Genomic DNA, 20,351 nt, shown 5'->3' with positions numbered 1-20,351 from the left:
CCAGGTAGGAGAAGGATCTGCCTCCGGCGGTGGCTCTTCGGATGCGTGGTACGGCGGCGAGGGCGAGGCTAGCGGACTGTAGCTGGCGGGTGGGCGTGTGGAAGATCAGGCGGTCGTTGAGGTACTTGGGGCCCAGGTTGTGGAGAGACTTGTGTGCGTGGGTGAGGAGCCTGAACGTGATCCTCTTGTTGACGGGGAGCCAGTGCAGGTTCCTCAGGTGGCCGGAGATGTGGCTGCGTCGAGGGATGTCCAGGATGAGTCGGGCGGAGGCGTTCTGGATGCGTTGTAGTCTTTTCTGTAGCTTGGCTGTGGTTCCGGCGTAGAGGGTGTTACCGTAGTCCAGCCGGCTGGTGACGAGGGCCTGGGTGACCGTCTTCCTGGTTTCGATCGGGATCCATCGGAAGATCTTGCGGAGCATGCGGAGGGTGTGAAAGCATGAAGAGGAAACGGCGTTGACTTGTCTGGTCATCGAGAGGGAGGAGTCCAGGATGAAACCCAGGTTGCGTGTGTGGTCTGTCGGCTTGGGGACGGTGCCCAGGGCTGGGGGCCACCAGGAGTCGTCCCAGGCGGAGGGTGATGGTCCAAGGATGAGGACTTCCGTCTTGTCTGAGTTCAGTTTCAAGCAGCTGTTCCTCATCCACTCGGCGACGTCCTTCATCCCTTCGTGGAGGCTGGTTCTGGCGGTGTCGGGGTCTCTGGTGAGGGAGAGGATCAGCTGGGTGTCGTCGGCTTAGGAGAGGATGTTGAGGTTGTGTTGGCGTGCGATGGCTGCGAGAGGTCTCATGTAGACGTTGAAGAGGGTGGGGCTGAGTGATGATCCTTGCGGGACGCCGCAGATGACTTCGGTGGCCTCGGAACGAAACGGGGGGAGGCAGACTCTCTGTGTTCTTCCAGCGAGGAATGAGATGATCCACTTCAATGCCTTCTCTTGGATGCCGGTGTTGCTGAGGCGTTGGACTAGGGTGCGGTGGCAGACAGTGTCGAACGCGGCGGAGAGGTCCAGGAGGATGAGTGCGGCTGTTTCCCCGTTGTCGAGAAGGGCTTGGATGTCGTCGGTGGCTGCGATGAGGGCGGTCTCGGTGCTGTGGTTGGCTCTGAAGCCGGACTGCGAGGGGTCGAGGGATCCATTCGTCTCGAGGAAGGCGGCAAGCTGTCTGTTGGCGATCTTCTCGATGATTTTGGCAGGAAAAGGGAGGAGCGAGATGGGGCGGACATTTTTGAGGTCGGTGGGGTCCGCTGTTGGTTTCTTCAGTAGTGCGCTGAGCTCGGCATGCTTCCAGCTCTCCAGGAAGGTGGCGGTGTCGAAGGAGGTGTTGATGACGTCTCGGAGTTGGGGTGCGATGGTGGAGTCGGCCTTGTTGAAGACGTGGTGGGGGCAGGGGTCAGTCGGAGATCCGGAGTGGATGGTGTTCATCGTGCGGGCTGTGTCTTCGGTGGTCACTGCGGTCCAGGTGCGGAGGGTCGTGGTTGGGTGCGTTGGTTCGGCGGTTGGGTACGAGGATGGTGTGCCGAAGCTGTTGTGGATGTCGGCAATCTTGCGGTGGAAGAACGAGGCAAGGGAGTCGCAGAGATCTTGTGAAGGGGTGATGTCGTTGTTGCCGGTGCTGGGGTTGGAGAACTCCTTGACGATGCTGAAGAGTTCCTTGCTGTCGTGGGTGTTGTTGTCCAGTCGATCCGTAAGTGATTTCTTCTTGGTGGTGCAGATGAACTGGTGGTGCTTGCGGGGCGCTTGTTGAGGGCGGTCATGTTGTCAGTGGTCCGGTCGAGGAGCCAGGCTTTCTCGAGGGTGCGGCAGGTCTTCTTGGAGTCCTTGAGTTTGTCGGTGAACCAGGGGGCCTTCTTGCTTCTGGGTGTGCTGGGAGGGTTCTTTAGTGGTGCGAGGTCGTTGGCGCAGGCTGTCAGCCACTGCGTGAAGTTGCGGGCTGCTTCGTTGGGGTCCGGAGTGCTGGCAGGTGGGTTCTGGCTGAGGGAGGTGGTGAGCTGGTCGGTGGTGATCTTGCTCCAGCTTCTGTGAGGAACCTGTTGCGGGTGGTGGTGGGTAGTGGTTTTTCTGAAGCTGAAGTGGACGCAGCTGTGGTCGGTCCAGTGAAGTCCGGTGGAGTGGCTGAAGGCGATGTGCTTGCTGGATGAGAAGACGGGGTCAAGCGTGTGGCCGGCGTAGTGGGTGGGGGTGTTGACCAGTTGCTTGAGTCCGAGGTTGGCGAGGTTGTCCAGCAGGGTGACGGTATTGCGGTCCTTGTTGTTCTCCAGGTGGAAGTAGAGGTCCCCTAGGAGGATGTAGTCGGCGGAGGGGAGGGCGTGTGGGCTGATGAAGTCCGTGATGTCTTCGCTGAATTGTGTGCGTGGTCCTGGGGGTCTGTAGATGAGGGTGCCTTTGAGGGTCGTCTTTGGGTCGGTGTGGATCTGGAAGTGGAGGTGTTCGGCGGCGGTGAAGGTGTCGTCGGCGTCGGTCGTGATGCGGATGGTGTTCTTGTGGACGTTTGCGATGCCTCCTCCGGTCTGGTTGATGCGGTCTCTCCTGATGATCTTGTATCCATCCGGGATGGCGATGGCGATGTCGGGGGCTGAGGAGGTGTTCATCCATGTTTCAGTGAGGAACGTGACGTCTGGTGATGTTGTGTCGAGCAGGTTCCAGAGTTCGACGGCGTGTCTGTGGACGGAGCGGGTGTTGAGCAGGATGCACTTGAGGTCGCTGCTGGGGTTTGGCTTTGCGGGCGCGGTGCATGTTCGGAGGCAGGTGAACTTGCAGGTTGTGCAGATGAATGGGTCCGTGGAAGCGTTTCGGGGCGGCTCGGCAGCAGGCGGGGTTCCGGCCGGCGTTGAGGGCGGCGGGGTCGTAGGTCTGTCGGGTCGTCTTGCATCGTCGGTGGGGTGCCAGGGGTCCTGGCGCTGGGCGCGGTCCAGGCGCAGACGGGCTTACCTTTGGCGCGCCTTCGGCGCACAATCGGCGCGCCCGCTGCGCGTGACCGCTGCGCGTCTGCGCGGTCGCCATTTATGGCGAAGTGGGAGGGAGGGAGGAGCAGCTGGGAGGCGGGAGCGGGGAGGGCACAGAAGGAAAAGGGGGCGTGGCCGCTAGCACAGCGGCGGGAAGCGGGGAGCGGGGCGGGAGAGAGAGTATACGACTGTGATAATATTGTTGTTCCATGTTGGCAAGCCTGAAATCAGTCTGAATTACATAGTTGTAACTTTCCTGTTTACCCAAAATACACACAAGCGGTGTACATCTGTTCTTCAATTGAGGTGACCGCTGAAGGTTGTCACCTCAATCCTGCACATCACTCTATTAGGTAGACGATCTACCCCAGTAGTGGATGCCATAGGTTTACACTTCATTTAACCTTTTTGCCACAGCGGATAAAAACATGACTTCCGATTAGCTAGGGCTACTTCCAACTGGGGAATTAGCTTAGACCAATACACCTTAGTTTGTTTCAACCGCCGAAGGCGCGCCAAAGGCAAGCCCGTCTGCGCCCGGACCGCGCCCAGCGCCAGGACCCCTGGTCCTCGACGATGCCAGCGCTCCCAACGAACCTACGACGCCGCCACCCTCCACGCACTCAACGTCGGCCGACCCGCCGCCTGCTACCAAGCCACCCCGAGGCGCACACACGGACCCGTCACCTGCCAAGCCTGCCGATTCACCTGCCTCCGAACCTGCACTGCACCCACCATGCCGAGCACCAACAACAACCACCTCAAGTGCATCCTGCTCAACACCCGCTCCGTCCACAGGCACGCCGTGGAACTCTGGAACCTCCTCGACACAACATCACCATACGTCGCCTTCCTCACAGAAAACTGGATGAACGCCTCATCAGCCCCCGACATCGCCATAGCCATCCCGGAAGGCTACAAGATCACCCGGAGGGATCGCGTCAACCAGACCGGAGGAGGCATCGCCATCGTACACAAGAACACCATCCGCATCACGACCAACTCCGACGACACCTTCACCGCCGCCGAGCACCTCCACTTCCAGATACACACCGACATGAAGATGACCCTCAGAGGCACCCTCATCTACAGACCCCCGGGACCACGCACACAATTCAGCGAAGACATAGCAGACTTCATCAGCCCGCACGCCCTCCTCTCCGCTGACTACATCCTCCTAGGGGACCTCAACTTCCACCTGGAGAACAACAAGGACAACAACACCACCACCCTGCTGGACAACCTCGCCAACCTCGGACTCAAGCAACTGGTGAGCACCCCCACCCACTACGCCGGCCACACGCTTGACCTAGTCTTCTCCTCCAGCAAGCACATCTCCTTCAACCACATCACCGGACTCCATTGGACCGACCACAGCTGCGTCCACTTCTGCTTCAGGAGAACCACGACCCACCAGCAACAGGTTCCCCGCAGGAGCTGGAGTAAGGTCACCGCCGACCAGCTCACCACCTCCCTCAGACAGAACCCTCCCGTCAGCGCAACGGACCACAACGAAGCAGCCCGCATCCTCACACAGTGGCTCACCAACTGCGCAGATGACCTCGCACCACTGAAGACCCCTCCTAGCAGACCCAGCAGCAAGAAAGCCTCTTGGTTCACCGACAAACTCAAAAAATCCAAGAAGAACTGTCGCACCCTCGAGAAAGCCTGGCGCCACGACCACACCACAGACAGCATGACCGCCCTCAAGAACGCCACCCGCAAACACCACCAGCTGATCCGCACCACGAAAAGGTCAACATTCAAAGAACGACTTGAAAACAACACCCACAACAGCAAGGAACTCTTCAGCATCGTCAAAGAGTTCTCCAACCCCAGCGCCGCAAACAACAACATCACTCCCTCGCAAGACCTCTGCGACTCTCTCGCCTCCTTCTTCCGCCGACATACACAACAGCTTCGGCGCACCAACCACGCTCCCAAACACCGAAACAGCGCCCCCCACCACCACCCTTTGCAACTGGACCCCGGTCAGCACCAAAGACACCACTCGCACGATGAACACCATCCACTCCGGATCACCAACCGATCCATGCCCCCACCACGTCTTCAACAAGGCCGACTCCATCATCGCACCCCAACTCCGGGACATCATCAAAATCTCCTTCAACACCGCCACCTTCCCGGAGAGCTGGAAGCATGCCGAGCTCAGCGCCCTCCTGAAGAAACCAACAGCGGACCCCACCGACCTCAAGAACTTCCGCCCCATCTCGCTCCTCCCTTTTCCTGCTAAAGTCATCGAGAAGACCGTCAACAGACAGCTCGCCGCCTTCCTCGAGAAGAACGGATCCCTCGACCCCTCGCAGTCCGGCTTCCGAGCCAACCACAGCACCGAGACCGCCCTGATCGCAGCCACCGATGACATCAGATCCCTGCTCGACAACAGGAAAACAGCTGCCCTCATCCTCCTGGACCTCTCGGCAGCATTCGACACTGTCTGCCATCGCACCCTAGCACAGCGCCTCAGCAACATCGGAATCCAAGAGAAGGCACTGGAGTGGATCATCTCGTTCCTCGCCGGAAGAACCCAGAGAGTCCGCCTCCCCCGTTCAGATCCGAGGCCACCGAAGTCATCTGCGGCGTACCACAAGGATCATCACTCAGCCCAACCCTCTTCAACGTCTACATGAGCCCTCTGGCTGCCATCGCATGCCAACACAACCTCAACATCATCGTGATGTTGTGTCGAGCAGGTTCCAGAGTTCGACGGCGTGTCTGTGGACGGAGCGGGTGTTGAGCAGGATGCACTTGAGGTCGCTGCTGGGGTTTGGCTTTGCGGGCGCGGTGCATGTTCGGAGGCAGGTGAACTTGCAGGTTGTGCAGATGAATGGGTCCGTGGAAGCGTTTCGGGGCGGCTCTGCAGCAGGCGGGGTTCCGGCCGGCGTTGAGGGCGGCGGGGTCGTAGGTCTGTCGGGTCGTCTTGCATCGTCGGTGGGGTGCCAGGGGTCCTGGCGCTGGGCGCGGTCCAGGCGCAGACGGGCTTACCTTTGGCGCGCCTTCGGCGCACAATCGGCGCGCCCGCTGCGCGTGACCGCTGCGCGTCTGCGCGGTCGCCATTTATGGCGAAGTGGGAGGGAGGGAGGAGCAGCTGGGAGGTGGGAGCGGGGAGGGCACAGAAGGAAAAGGGGGCGTGGCCGCTAGCACAGCGGCGGGAAGCGGGGAGCGGGGCGGGAGAGAGAGTATACGACTGTGATAATATTGTTGTTCCATGTTGGCAAGCCTGAAATCAGTCTGAATTACATAGTTGTAACTTTCCTGTTTACCCAAAATACACACAAGCGGTGTACATCTGTTCTTCAATTGAGGTGACCGCTGAAGGTTGTCACCTCAATCCTGCACATCACTCTATTAGGTAGACGATTTACCCCAGTAGTGGATGCCATAGGTTTACACTTCATTTAACCTTTTTGCCACAGCGGATAAAAACATGACTTCCGATTAGCTAGGGCTACTTCCAACTGGGGAATTAGCTTAGACCAATACACCTTAGTTTGTTTCAACCGCCGAAGGCGCGCCAAAGGCAAGCCCGTCTGCGCCCGGACCGCGCCCAGCGCCAGGACCCCTGGTCCTCGACGATGCCAGCGCTCCCAACGAACCTACGACGCCGCCACCCTCCACGCACTCAACGTCGGCCGACCCGCCACCTGCTACCAAGCCACCCCGAGGCGCACACACGGACCCGTCACCTGCCAAGCCTGCCGATTCACCTGCCTCCGAACCTGCACTGCACCCACCATGCCGAGCACCAACAACAACCACCTCAAGTGCATCCTGCTCAACACCCGCTCCGTCCACAGGCACGCCGTGGAACTCTGGAACCTCCTCGACACAACATCACCATACGTCGCCTTCCTCACAGAAAACTGGATGAACGCCTCATCAGCCCCCGACATCGCCATAGCCATCCCGGAAGGCTACAAGATCACCCGGAGGGATCGCGTCAACCAGACCGGAGGAGGCATCGCCATCGTACACAAGAACACCATCCGCATCACGACCAACTCCGACGACACCTTCACCGCCGCCGAGCACCTCCACTTCCAGATACACACCGACATGAAGATGACCCTCAGAGGCACCCTCATCTACAGACCCCCGGGACCACGCACACAATTCAGCGAAGACATAGCAGACTTCATCAGCCCGCACGCCCTCCTCTCCGCTGACTACATCCTCCTAGGGGACCTCAACTTCCACCTGGAGAACAACAAGGACAACAACACCACCACCCTGCTGGACAACCTCGCCAACCTCGGACTCAAGCAACTGGTGAGCACCCCCACCCACTACGCCGGCCACACGCTTGACCTAGTCTTCTCCTCCAGCAAGCACATCTCCTTCAACCACATCACCGGACTCCATTGGACCGACCACAGCTGCGTCCACTTCTGCTTCAGGAGAACCACGACCCACCAGCAACAGGTTCCCCGCAGGAGCTGGAGTAAGGTCACCGCCGACCAGCTCACCACCTCCCTCAGACAGAACCCTCCCGTCAGCGCAACGGACCACAACGAAGCAGCCCGCATCCTCACACAGTGGCTCACCAACTGCGCAGATGACCTCGCACCACTGAAGACCCCTCCTAGCAGACCCAGCAGCAAGAAAGCCTCTTGGTTCACCGACAAACTCAAAAAATCCAAGAAGAACTGTCGCACCCTCGAAAAAGCCTGGCGCCACGACCACACCACAGACAGCATGACCGCCCTCGAACGCCACCCGCAAACACCACCAGCTGATCCGCACCACGAAAAGGTCAACATTCAAAGAACGACTTGAAAACAACACCCACAACAGCAAGGAACTCTTCAGCATCGTCAAAGAGTTCTCCAACCCCAGCGCCGCAAACAACAACATCACTCCCTCGCAAGACCTCTGCGACTCTCTCGCCTCCTTCTTCCGCCGACATACACAACAGCTTCGGCGCACCAACCACGCTCCCAAACACCGAAACAGCGCCCCCCCACCACCACCCTTTGCAACTGGACCCCGGTCAGCACCGAAGACACCACTCGCACGATGAACACCATCCACTCCGGATCACCAACCGATCCATGCCCCCACCACGTCTTCAACAAGGCCGACTCCATCATCGCACCCCAACTCCGGGACATCATCAAAATCTCCTTCAACACCGCCACCTTCCCGGAGAGCTGGAAGCATGCCGAGCTCAGCGCCCTCCTGAAGAAACCAACAGCGGACCCCACCGACCTCAAGAACTTCCGCCCCATCTCGCTCCTCCCTTTTCCTGCTAAAGTCATCGAGAAGACCGTCAACAGACAGCTCGCCGCCTTCCTCGAGAAGAACGGATCCCTCGACCCCTCGCAGTCCGGCTTCCGAGCCAACCACAGCACCGAGACCGCCCTGATCGCAGCCACCGATGACATCAGATCCCTGCTCGACAACAGGAAAACAGCTGCCCTCATCCTCCTGGACCTCTCGGCAGCATTCGACACTGTCTGCCATCGCACCCTAGCACAGCGCCTCAGCAACATCGGAATCCAAGAGAAGGCACTGGAGTGGATCATCTCGTTCCTCGCCGGAAGAACCCAGAGAGTCTGCCTCCCCCGTTCAGATCCGAGGCCACCGAAGTCATCTGCGGCGTACCACAAGGATCATCACTCAGCCCAACCCTCTTCAACATCTACATGAGCCCTCTGGCTGCCATCGCATGCCAACACAACCTCAACATCATCTCCTATGCCGACGACACTCAGCTGATCCTCTCCCTCACCAACGACCCCGCCACCGCCAGAGCCAACCTACACGAAGGGATGAAAGACGTCGCCGAGTGGATGAAGAACAACCGCCTGAAACTGAACTCAGACAAGACCGAAGACCTCATCCTGGGATCGTCGCCCTCCGCCTGGGACGACTCCTGGTGGCACCCTGCCCAGGGCACCACTCCCAAACTAACGGACCACGCACACAACCTGGGCTTCATCCTGGATGCCTCCCTATCGATGACCAGACAAGTCAACGTCGTCTCATCATCGTGCTTCAACACCCTGCGCATGCTCCGTAAGATCTTCCGATGGATCCCCACCGAAACCAGGAAGACTGTCACCCAGGTGCTCGTCACCAGCCGACTGGACTACGGAAACACCCTCTACGCCGGAACCACAGCCAAACTACAGAAAGTCTCCAGCGCATACAGAACGCCTCCACATGACTCGTCCTGGACATCCCCCGACACAGCCACATCTCCAGCCACCTGTGAGACCTGCACTGGCTCCCCGTCAGCAAGAGGATCGCGTTCAGACTCCACACCCACGCACACAAGGCTCTCAACGACCTGGGCCCCAAGTACCTCAACAACCGCCTGACTTTCTACACGCCCACCCGCCAGCTATGATCGACCAGCCTCGCCCTCGCCACCGTACCACGCATCCGTAAAGCCACCACCGGAGGAAGATTCTTCTCCTACCAGGCAGCTAAGACATGGAACTCCCTCCCCATCCACCTTCGGCTGACCCAGGACCATCTCTCCTTCAGGAAGCAACTCAAGACCTGGCTTTTCGAGCAGTAACGGACCCCTCCCCCCGCGCCTTAAGACCCTACCGGGTGTGTAGTGCGCTATACAAATTCTGTGATTGATTGATTGATTGATTGATTGAACTTGATCGCATAACCTTGCTTGTACAGTCCGTGCTTAACCAACAACTTGCTTGAAGAGGGCACTGCTTGGAATGTAGCAAGGCCCATTGACTTCTGCTGCTGAGAAGAGACTTGGCAAACATTGACCTTCCATCCCTGAAGCTTAATGTCTGGCCGGCAACAGAAGTGCTTCTTTCACCGAATGGCATGTCAGCTCCTCGTGGAAGTTATGTGCGTCTTGCATCGGCTCCTCCTGAAGGACACAACTGCTGCGGGAAACGACCTTTGCCACGACTCCGGAACAACGAGTTCCGGAGTCACGCAAGGTGAACAACTACTTGCCCGAACAACGACGCATGTGCTTAATAGTAATAATGAATGACAGAAGACTGTGTTATGATGGCTCCAATTTAAGGGTAGCTGGAGGCCACTATAATAGTAGGCCAACCTTAAATCTACAAAAAGTGTAGCGAAACCCTTGCAGACATTTGTTCAGGGTTGTCAACGTTTTTATTTTAGTCCTTCGACCTCAGTCAAATATTTTGATAACGTTTTATTAATCGTATGTTGTAAAACCTTTTCGCCATTACCCTGATGATTTGCAAAGTATTCTGCAGATCCATTTGAAAGAGGAGCCAGGAAAGTATTACTCACAATGTAAAACTTACAAAGCAATGATAAATAAATAGGTTGTGGAAGGCCATGGAAAAGGTCACCATATTACTACAGATTAAAATAAACTTGTATAGTCACTAGTTGTGCACTTCTAAAAGAAGTGTTTTGTTTCTCTTCTGCCTCAACTTGAAGAAGCCCGGTCTCATTTGTAGAGCAGCTTTAACCATTTCTGTCATGCAGACTTGCATTTAAAGCCACTGACATGATGGATTCATATTTATTTTTCTAAAGTTTTGATTTATAATTTTGAAAAGACTTACCTTTATGAGTTTAATCACAAGATTGTTCTGTGCATTGAATATGGTTGTTATGAAGTCTAAGGTAGGAGAAACACCATTTCCACATAGTAGTGTCTGCTATAGAGCATCTGTGTCTCCTCTTTCAACACCAGTGTGAGTATGGAAGAGTAGAGCACATTGGCGGGTGTGGAGAGTGCAATTCTTGTCTTTAAATAGGGATGGAAGGATCTTCCAGCAGGACTTGAGTGTGCACCACAACATTGGCTCCTGCAACTGTATTCAGGTTTGGACTGATAGCCAGTAGAACGTTCGTCAAGTTGTGATGGACTCAATGGTTTTACATTTGCAGCTTAGTGTATTATAGAGCTTGTCGACCGCTGCACGTGTTATAGATTTGAAGCAGATATTTATGCGGAGAGACTTTGCAGCATTAATAGTGGTGTCCATATCCATTTTGTCTCCATGAGCGACATTAACTCTAGACCTTTTATCAGAGTCTTCAAGTGATGGCTACATTTGGTGACCCAGAGCGAGGATTTAATTGAAAGGCTTTCGGACAGCTACTAATAGCGTTCCAAATGCAGGGTAAGGCCCATCTTTCTATAGTAGCGTCTCTTTCAGTGCTCACACATCCAAAGAACCTCAGGCGAGTAGATTAGCTGCTTATCATCATTTGTTTAAAACGTGCATGGAAGCAGAGGAGCCTATTCAAACAGGCATTCTGGAGTATGTAAAGTAATATTCATGTAATTCTCTTTTATGTACTGTTACATGCCTGTGTGACTTGACCCCAAAACATATAAAATGAGAATAAAATTGGAATATTCAGGGAAACTTCATATACAATAGAAAGGGCTGTGCTCTCATCGCAATTTCACTATTGGGCAGATAGAATTTTTGGGGTTGATTCACAAATTACTCTTAAGAGTACATAAAAGAGCACTGCTGTAGTACTGCTTACCATGCTCATAAATGCTTACGAAAAAAATATTCATTCACATTATTATTAAACCAAATGTCAACAGCAGTATCATGGATATTGTAATCAGTGATGTTATCAATAATGTTGTTTAAGATGTCATTAATTGTATCATCACGGATGTCAATTAACATGCCTATTAACCGTCACCAAGACCCATACGTCTCATGGCCTAAAAAAGTAATCAGACCGTATTGTGTCGAAAGTCTTTTCCAGATCTATCGACAAGAGGGCTGCCCGCGGAAGGAGCTGCACTCCAGGGTAGTACAATACAGAATACAATCTGCGCAAATTAAATGTGGTACTCCGGAGCAGGATCAACACATTTTTATCAGCATGAATTAGGGTAGGCATGCATGGGAGCAGACAAAGTGCCAGGATCTTACTATGTATTTTAAAATCCATGTTTAACATGGAAAGTGTTCAGAAGTCTGCAACACAAGCCCCCCAGGCAGTCATCTTGGGGAACAGAATCACGAGTGGCTCCCTTGTGGATTCAGGGAGCCGCCCAAGTCTCAAAGACTCCGCATATATAGTCTCCAGTCGAGGGGCCCGTCTTGAGGCATATGCTGAGTAGAATTCTGCAGGGAGACCGTCTGGGCCCGGGGATTTAGCCGTGACCATGCTTTTCTCCTGTGCTGTCACCAGACCTCTACCTCCCTTGTCTGTTGATCCAGTGCCCGAAGCTGTAATGTACTCCAAAAAATCTCTCTACCCACTGGAGCGACCGGATGTGGTGCATTATACAGGACTTCGTAATAGTCACGGAGCACAGCATTAATCGCCTCTGGTTCATAACCGGACTCACCAGTCCTGGACCTGACATGCGTGATCGGAGACCCCAGAGTCTTTGGTCTAACCAAACATGCCAGCAAACAGCCGGGCCTCCCCTCCTCCTGCACTTTGGTGAGATAACCCTTATAATAATGGCTTCTTAGCCTTTCGATTGCCTCACCATAAAGTGCACATGCTTCCCATAAGGTTTCCCAGTCGGTGGCTCCCGTTCCCTGCGCATTGTCTAGCCTGTGTAATCTGCCCTCTAGCTCCCCCAACTCCTGTGGTATTTCCCTTTGTACCGCTATCAACTGTCCAGGCAATGCCCTCGTACCACAACCTTAAACGCCTTCCATTCCACCAGTGCCCTGGACGCCGTTTGTGTATTGTTAGAAAAGTAAATATTAATGGAGGCGCCTAGAGTCTCCTTAAAATTGGCATCTTCCAATATCACTGGATTCACCATAAAGGAATCAAAGAGTGTTTCAGTGAAGGCTGAAAATCTAACAGCAAAGGGCTATGATCTGAGAGCTTATGTCCCAAGTATTCAGTGTAGATGATAGTATGGCATAGGCCATGGGAGCATAAAAAGGCATCCAGCCTCGTATGCAGATGATGTATGGGCGAGTAAAAAGAATAGTCCCTCCCGTCCTTGTGCTGCTTCCTCCAGATGTCCTCAAACCCCCAGTGTCCCATCCAGTCCCAGAAACCTACTGTAGTGCGGCGGGTGCGAATGATCTAGTGTGACATCGGCCACACAATTAAAACCACCCCCAATTATCATGTCCACAGTTGTCGATTCGGCCATGGGGGCTGAGAGACCATGGAGGAAGGACATCTGGACCTTGTTGGGTGCATTCACACTACCAAGTGTAAGTGTAATATCTCAACCAAGCAGCATCCCGGTCAGTAACACATACTTACCCCCTTATCTATCAATGTATGCAAGGGTTCGAAAAGCACTTGCGCCCTCACCCAAATTAACACACCCCTAGCATACGCCGAAAAGGAGGTCGCAAATATCTGCCCCCTCCATCTCCTGCGCTGTTTCTCCATCTCACTTTGTCTCTTGCAGCAGGGCTATCTGCACTGCCCACCTTCTTAAGTACCTGTGCATATTATGCCTCTTAATAACTGAGCCCATCCCACTAATATTCTATGTCAGGAATTTCAGTGTGTAATGTGTGGATGTCATGGCAGAAAGTGCATCCCAATACCATTCCTCCCTCCACCGCCTGCCCACCTCGCTCCCATGTAAAGGATCCATAATCACCCATGCAATCAAAACAAACCAAAACATATAAAAAACACTACAAACATAAGCAAATCATCAACCTCAGCAGAAGACCCCCCCCAACTAGCCATAGGTGCAGTCCTCAATGGGGGAAGGGTAGGCCACGACCCAAGGGCATCAGTCCTCCGCTTTGCCCTCGCCGGCCCGGCCATCGATAATGTCCAGCCTGTCAGTACAGCACAAAAACAGAGCGTTTTATATCACTGGGAGGGTTCACACTGCTCTGAGGTGTTCTGCTTGTCAAAGAAGATCATCTGCTGTCCTCGGAGTGACTATTGGCAGCGGGGATCTGTCCGCCCGGGAGGAGGTCGAATCTGAGTCTTCAGACCCTTTTACAAACAGGTAACCTGTCTCTGACCTTGGCCACCACCTGAGGGGCAGCAGCCCTCTCCATCTCAGTCTGTGATGGGCTTGGTATTTTCGAGGGTCCCCTTTTGGGCCTCTTTCAGGTCCTCTTCCTAAATTTAAGATCTTGGTGTGTGGTGGCAGGTTCAGTCCTCTGGGGTGGATCCACAGATTTGTAGGCTTTGAGACATTCCCAAGCCTATTTGGGATCATCACAGAAATTAGTTTTTCCATCGTGGTATCGTAGCCGCTCAAGTGCCTCACTGTAAAGCGCATGCGTCTCGGGCAAGCCCTCTTCCCCTTTAGGAATCATGGTGGCAGCCTCAGGGAGAATAGCCAGTAGAACACGGGATTTCTGCCTGTTTCCCTGATGTTTTTGCAAACAGAAAGCATTTATGTTTTTTAAAGCTGCACTGGCCCATTTAAGAAGCACTAACTGCTTTAAAAAAGAAAAAAAACTTTTCATTTTGGAAATGCAAACACGACCACCATTCCTGTTTTGTAGCCAGTCTCAGGGGGATCACAAATTGTAACCTGATTAATTAATATTCATTAAGCTGGTCATTCTGTGACCCCCTGCGGATGATGATTTTGCCAAACCCACGTTCGCTTCACACAATCAGATTCTGGTGCAAGAAGTCGGTGCACAATGTGCGACCACCTTATGAGTCAGATATCTTAGTACGTCTTGTATATTATAACTTCTTTTGACTTTGGGATACTGTGGCTTTTAGTTGGTCTTCTAGACCTTACAACAGTAACTGCTAGGAGTTCATTTATGTTAATGCGTACTTGCTCATTTACTGAACCTTTTTTATGGTACCTTCATGGTCTACAGTGAGCACTAATAAGAATGCAGTTCTGTATTTTAAACCCTGGCCCCTGGGCATACCATGCAAAGAAGTTAGCTAGGTTCACAGTCCACTTTTCCCATGCACGGTCCATAGAGGTCCCTATCAGGTGTGCCACTTTCAGCCAGCCCTGGTTTGTTAGCCAGCAATACTTAGTCTGCTGAGATCTTCCTGCCAATACTTACTATGGTCAAAGCGAAACTACAAGTTTCAGAACACAACATGCTGTCGACTAAAAAACTTTTGGACAGCAGATACCAATCGTGACACAAAGCAACTTGGCAGCTTCTGTCCATAAATATAAATATTTTTATTAGGGAGCGAAGAACCAAGACGCTGCCAGATGTTAAATGATTACTAGAGGTTATTTATTTGTGTATATCATGTCATTTTAAATGCAAACCAGTGAGGAATTTGCTAGCCTGATATTTCAAATGCACAACGCAATACGTCTTCTCTGCATTTTTGTAAACTGGGCAGATATTTGCTTCTTGCATTGTGTATATTTATAAACTGGATGCACCTAAGTGCATCACTTCTGTTATACTTTCCTGTCTGAATAATTGCAGAACGCGCAATTTGCCTATAGATAATCTTTACTCATTTTATATATAGGGCTTCATATGGTACCTCTGCCATTTTACCCACTGCAAACAACTGGTGTTATTATTACCCCATTTGATGGGACTCAATGTCCTGACCACGGAAGGATCTTGCAGATCACAGTGGCGCGTGTTGAACTCACTGGGGCACCCTGCTTGCTAATACAGTGCTAGGGACACTCCAGTAAACTGCCAAAGTTGTATACCTAAAAGTCTGTAGCAGACTTTCTGCTCAAGGGAAGACTGTTATGAGGTCCTGCTGAGCCTTTCTTTGTTCTCAGTTGTTTTCATTGCCAGCAGGTGGACATGCACACAAGTCCCATGTACTCAAACTAGTAAGGCAGAGTTATGAATATATTCCTCCAACAATTATGCGTATGTTCCCTCAATAACAATCAATACTGTGCTGCTCAGTCACTTGGTTGTGTACTTTACTCTTATATCAAATAGATTCTTAAAGTTACTAGACTTGTGTGTCTGGTAACATTCTTGAGATGTTTTGAGGCCTGACGACATGGTCATCAACAAGACATAATATATATTCTTCCTCTTTAGCTAATGGGCCCTTCTGTTGTGTTGAAGCAACTTTCATGTTCACTGAGCATCTACTACAATTCCAACCACATATTTGTTTTCATTCTTCTCATTGCCTCGGTCTGTTCATAAAAACAGGCATCTATGACAGACAGTCAGCCCTATTGTTCTTGCCTCTTGGTATATATAGGTACAATTTAAAAAGTGATGTTTATAAAAGTAGCAACAACTTTAGTAACCAGGGTCAAGCCATGCCAGTGCCTGTGCCCTCTAACAAAAGCACTAAAGGTTTATGTGACAGGCCTTTTCACATATGAACTGTCACAAAGAAACTTTTTTTAAAGCTCAACTACTTTTATTCTTGATTCAGACCTTGCCATGCACACTGCCAAATAGCTCTCTTAAGACATTTCTGGGATTTTTAGTACATTTTATACAGGCTGGTTAAATGGTCAAGCACCTCAAAAGCTATTTTGGAGATCAACTACACAGGTGGTGTGTGTTGACTGAAGGGGGACAATCTAATTCTGAGGAGCTGTCCAATATTATCAGGCTGGCCAATTGCGCTATATTGTGGAGAAGATGAGAGAAGAGTCGGAGAAGCAGTGGTTCTTCTTTAATCAAGTAGTAGCGGACCTGCCTATTTGGAAGACCCTCTGGTTGGGCAAAGGCCATCATGGGATAGGAATATACTGATCTCTTATCACTAGAGTGACTATTGCAGTTTGGGCTTCAGTTTTGGGTAAACTGGAACATTCCACATTCCCATCAGCATTGTTCTTGATTCTTGGAAACCGTAGTTGCTCGTTGCTGCTTGATGTCAGATGCTTCAAGCTGTGGAAAATTAAGGGCTTTGTCGGTGTAAAGGGAATTGTTTGATGATAATGGCCTTAGATCTTTAAGACACAGAACGCAGTCTACCACATCCTTGAAATTGAGCATTTTCCTTATTATCAGATCTGAAATTGGGTGCTTCAGGCCTATATTAAGCTGCTAATTTCTTGGCATCTCATGCAGTCTGATAAATAGAGCTGCTCTAAGACCGAGGATGAATGGCTCATTTCAGAGCTTTATGAAATGTTAGTGAAGCCACCAAAAGGCACACAATCCGCTAGTCAGAGGTACTGGGAAGCAGATCTGGGTAAAGTCGTCTAAGGCAAAGAATGGAATGGAAAATGTGTCCTTACATGCACCACTGGCAAATACACGCCAGGGAGAGAAGCCCCATATGAGCGACTTACCCTTTTCTCACCAGTTTGCAACCCATAAATTGTAAGCTACTGATGAAGAACCCTAGCTTGTGAATTGAGCACCCTAACAGACACATAAGTGCATAAGTTTATATCTGCAGCACATGGTCTTTTGTTAGGACAGTTTGTAGATGAGATAAGGGAAAATGATGACCAATTAAGAGCAAGAACATTACCCCATCTGTGTCTCTTTATATATTGGTGATTTGCATGGAAAATGATCAAGTGTCTCGTAGGCCCTAATTATGAAAGAGCTATTGAGTTGCAATCTCTGGGGATCCAATTCCATGATTTGCCGTCAGGACATAATCCATGCAATCTTCACCTTCATTGGCTTGACTTGACGCAAAAAAAGCCAATTGACTTGACGCAAAGAAAGCCCAGTAAAGACATTCAAAATCCAGTCAGGAAAGTGACAAATGTATGTAATTCCTCATTTTCACATGGAAAACTCAAACATAGGTATTATTGCACCCTGTAAATACAACACCGCAGGATATGGATATTAATTGTGTGTTTCCAAATAACTCGCCTCCATCCGGCCACCTCATAATCAGGAGATTAGTGTCCTTGATACACAACACTAACATCCCATGGCCACAACCTTGTGGTTCATCCATGCATCATACTATGATTAGCCTTTATCTGGAATGATTGCACACTTTGCACAGTGACTTATTTTGCATGTATGAAATATTCCTTGTTCATGGCTTGACACACAGTGCTGTTAGATGTTATAGTAGATCCGCTTTTGCATTTATTTTTTCTTTCTCTTATCTAACCCTTCTTTATTGATTGGAGCACATTACTGCACTTCACCACTCAGATCCTTGACCTGTGCGAGCATTCGCTCCACACTCACAATCTTCATTTGTGCTAATTCACCATTAATGAGTACAATTTATGCAAGAATCGTCTTGTGTGGGATAATATCTCAGTTTACAAATATGCATTGAGACATGTTAGTAAAGCTCCATAAGCCGCTTTACTTTCCAAAAGCCTAAGCCATCATTTTTGTCCATTCTTTTTCTTTGGGTTTTTCCTTTGTCCTTTTAGACTCTGAATCAGGAAGGAACAGCCCTTCAATCCGCTTCAGCCGGACCTGCCTGAAGAACGTGTTTTCGGTGATTCTGATCTTCATCTACCTGATGCTGATGGGCGTCGCAGTTTTCCTCGTGTACCAAACCATCGCAGACTTCAAGGATAAACTCAAGCACCCGGTGATGTCTGTCTCTTACAAGGAGGTGCTGATGTATGATGCTCCCGGTAAGTCTGCTGTTACAATTCTGGACCTACAGACCATACCTTGAAAGCACCATGTATGTCAGGTAGGTGGTATTCCCAGTCTTACTGTTACCTGTACAGCAAATGTGATATCTTTATTCCTACAGCATTTCTTTCATCGCCACAGAAAAGAATTTCGAACTAATTTCCAGTTTCAGTGTTAAAGGAAATTTGTATGTGTGGGTAGGGAGCAAGATAATGATCTAGACATACTGTCCGGTAGTGGGGAATCGTGAAAAAAGATATTTTTCACTGCAACTACATTCATTGTTGTAGTGAGTAAGTTATTCTGTATTTGTTTTTTGTAGTGTATACCATATTTGTTATGTTAAATAGGTTTATTGGATGAAATACTATTTCTATACTACACAGGAAGGTAATTGTAAAAAATGTATTCTGTATAACATCCAAAGAACATTTTCACTCCCCATTAAACATTTTCTAATTTCTAATAATTACTCAGGAGTGCGGCTGCAATAATAGCGTGTGATTCTTCTGGGAATTATCAGAGATGTCTTCAGAGGCATTTTGATGCCTTACAGGTGCAGTAATTAGTCGTGGGACAAATGTTTCTGTCTGTTATCCTCCTAAATTACCAACTCAACATGCAGCAGAAAGGGTTGCTGGTAATGGTTTTTCTAGCCCAACCTTTCCCTTTGTATTTAATTGCTTAGACCTGTAGTCTGGGGACTGCTGAGGGTCCGCAAAGCTTACGCAGGGCGTCCGTGACCACTTAGAAAATGAAAAAACATTAATAGATTAAGTGTGAGTGTACTTAAATAAAGAAGCAAAAAGTACAATTGCAAATTTAAAAACATTCTGTTAATAAGAAGTAATTTGAATTTGGAGGCTAAAAATTAAGCTTGAAACCTCAGGATTTATGGGAGCAGTGCAAGTGCATTAAACGGAATACAGTAGCAAAGATGAGTGGACTCAATTGAATTTAAACAAGCTTCAACCTTCCTACTAAAATTTCAAAAATGTTTTTTTTATATTTGCTTATAAATTACATAAAATATGTATTTATTTGTGTGACAAATGCTTGTTTCTGTATAGATTGGTGTATTGTTTTGTGGTTCAAATCCTCAAAAATGCTTTGGTTGGGGTCCCGAGCTTCCCGTAATGGCTCCTCGGGGGTCCCTGGATCCAATAATGCTTCTGTGGTGGTCTTCGGGTTTCAGGAATGATTAAGTGAGGGTCCACAGAAGTCTAAAGGTTAAAAAGTGATAGCTTAGATCATAATCAGTCACAATTTTTTTCCTTGTGTGACACATTAAGCTTGGCTGATTTAACATATTTAACCATAGCTGGGATGCCAAGCACGAATGGCCATATTTTGGTAAAATTAAATCGTGCCCTGTAAGCTAATTCATTTTTCACAGCATCTCTAAGTAGTATTTCTTTTATTTCTGTGAGCATTAGATTGAGTGTTGCTATGTTCCTCTTTATTAATTCTAGCTGGTCCCACAGAGTGTAGTCCGAATCCTCAGGCCAGTATCAGCAGATGGGTGTGACCGGCGTGTCCTGTTTTCTAATAATTCAACCTTTTCTTCCAGATGAGATCTAGCAGCCACTATGAACTTTTGCACTCTTGAAAGTAGGTTAGGGAAAACTACACTTTGCTGGTCTCTTTAATATTATTGCTCAAGAAGGCAGCCGTGATCTGCATTTGGATCAGACCATGTTTGGAATTTGGTGCTTGGGCAGGAATAGACTCATCTTAGCCTTCTATAGAGAAGTGTTTGTCCTCAGTAGAGTTTGCCTTCCTGTATAGACCATGCAAGAAATCTCTAATTTCTTTTACCTTCTGTACAAAGTCCATAACATTGGCTAGATTTATGTTGCGCCTTGTAATAGAAGATCTTAGTTCACAGAAAATTGTTCCCACAAGACCTGTGCTTGACCTTCTTTTGTGTCAGCTCCATTGGGGTGTGTTTGTCGTGCTTCTGAATCTGTTGCACTGTAATCTACCAAA

The 20,351-nt window shown here is 50.2% G+C and overlaps 1 protein-coding gene across 1 annotated transcript in view; it reads left to right on the top strand.

Moving 5' to 3' along the window:
- The window catches only part of PACC1 (proton activated chloride channel 1), a 157,059-nt gene that overhangs the window by 45,677 nt on the left and 91,031 nt on the right, over positions 1-20,351 (top strand). The window contains exon 3 of the mRNA XM_078647116.1: positions 18,149-18,358. Within this exon, the coding sequence (XP_078503242.1) occupies positions 18,149-18,358 (210 nt within the window). The remainder of the gene's footprint in view (positions 1-18,148; positions 18,359-20,351) is intronic.

The sequence above is a fragment of the Lissotriton helveticus genome, chromosome 6, assembly GCF_964261635.1.
Source record: "Lissotriton helveticus chromosome 6, aLisHel1.1, whole genome shotgun sequence".
NCBI classification, from domain to species: domain Eukaryota; kingdom Metazoa; phylum Chordata; class Amphibia; order Caudata; family Salamandridae; genus Lissotriton; species Lissotriton helveticus.
Note: the sequence above shows the minus strand (reverse complement) of the source record. Positions and strands in the feature narration are given on the sequence as shown.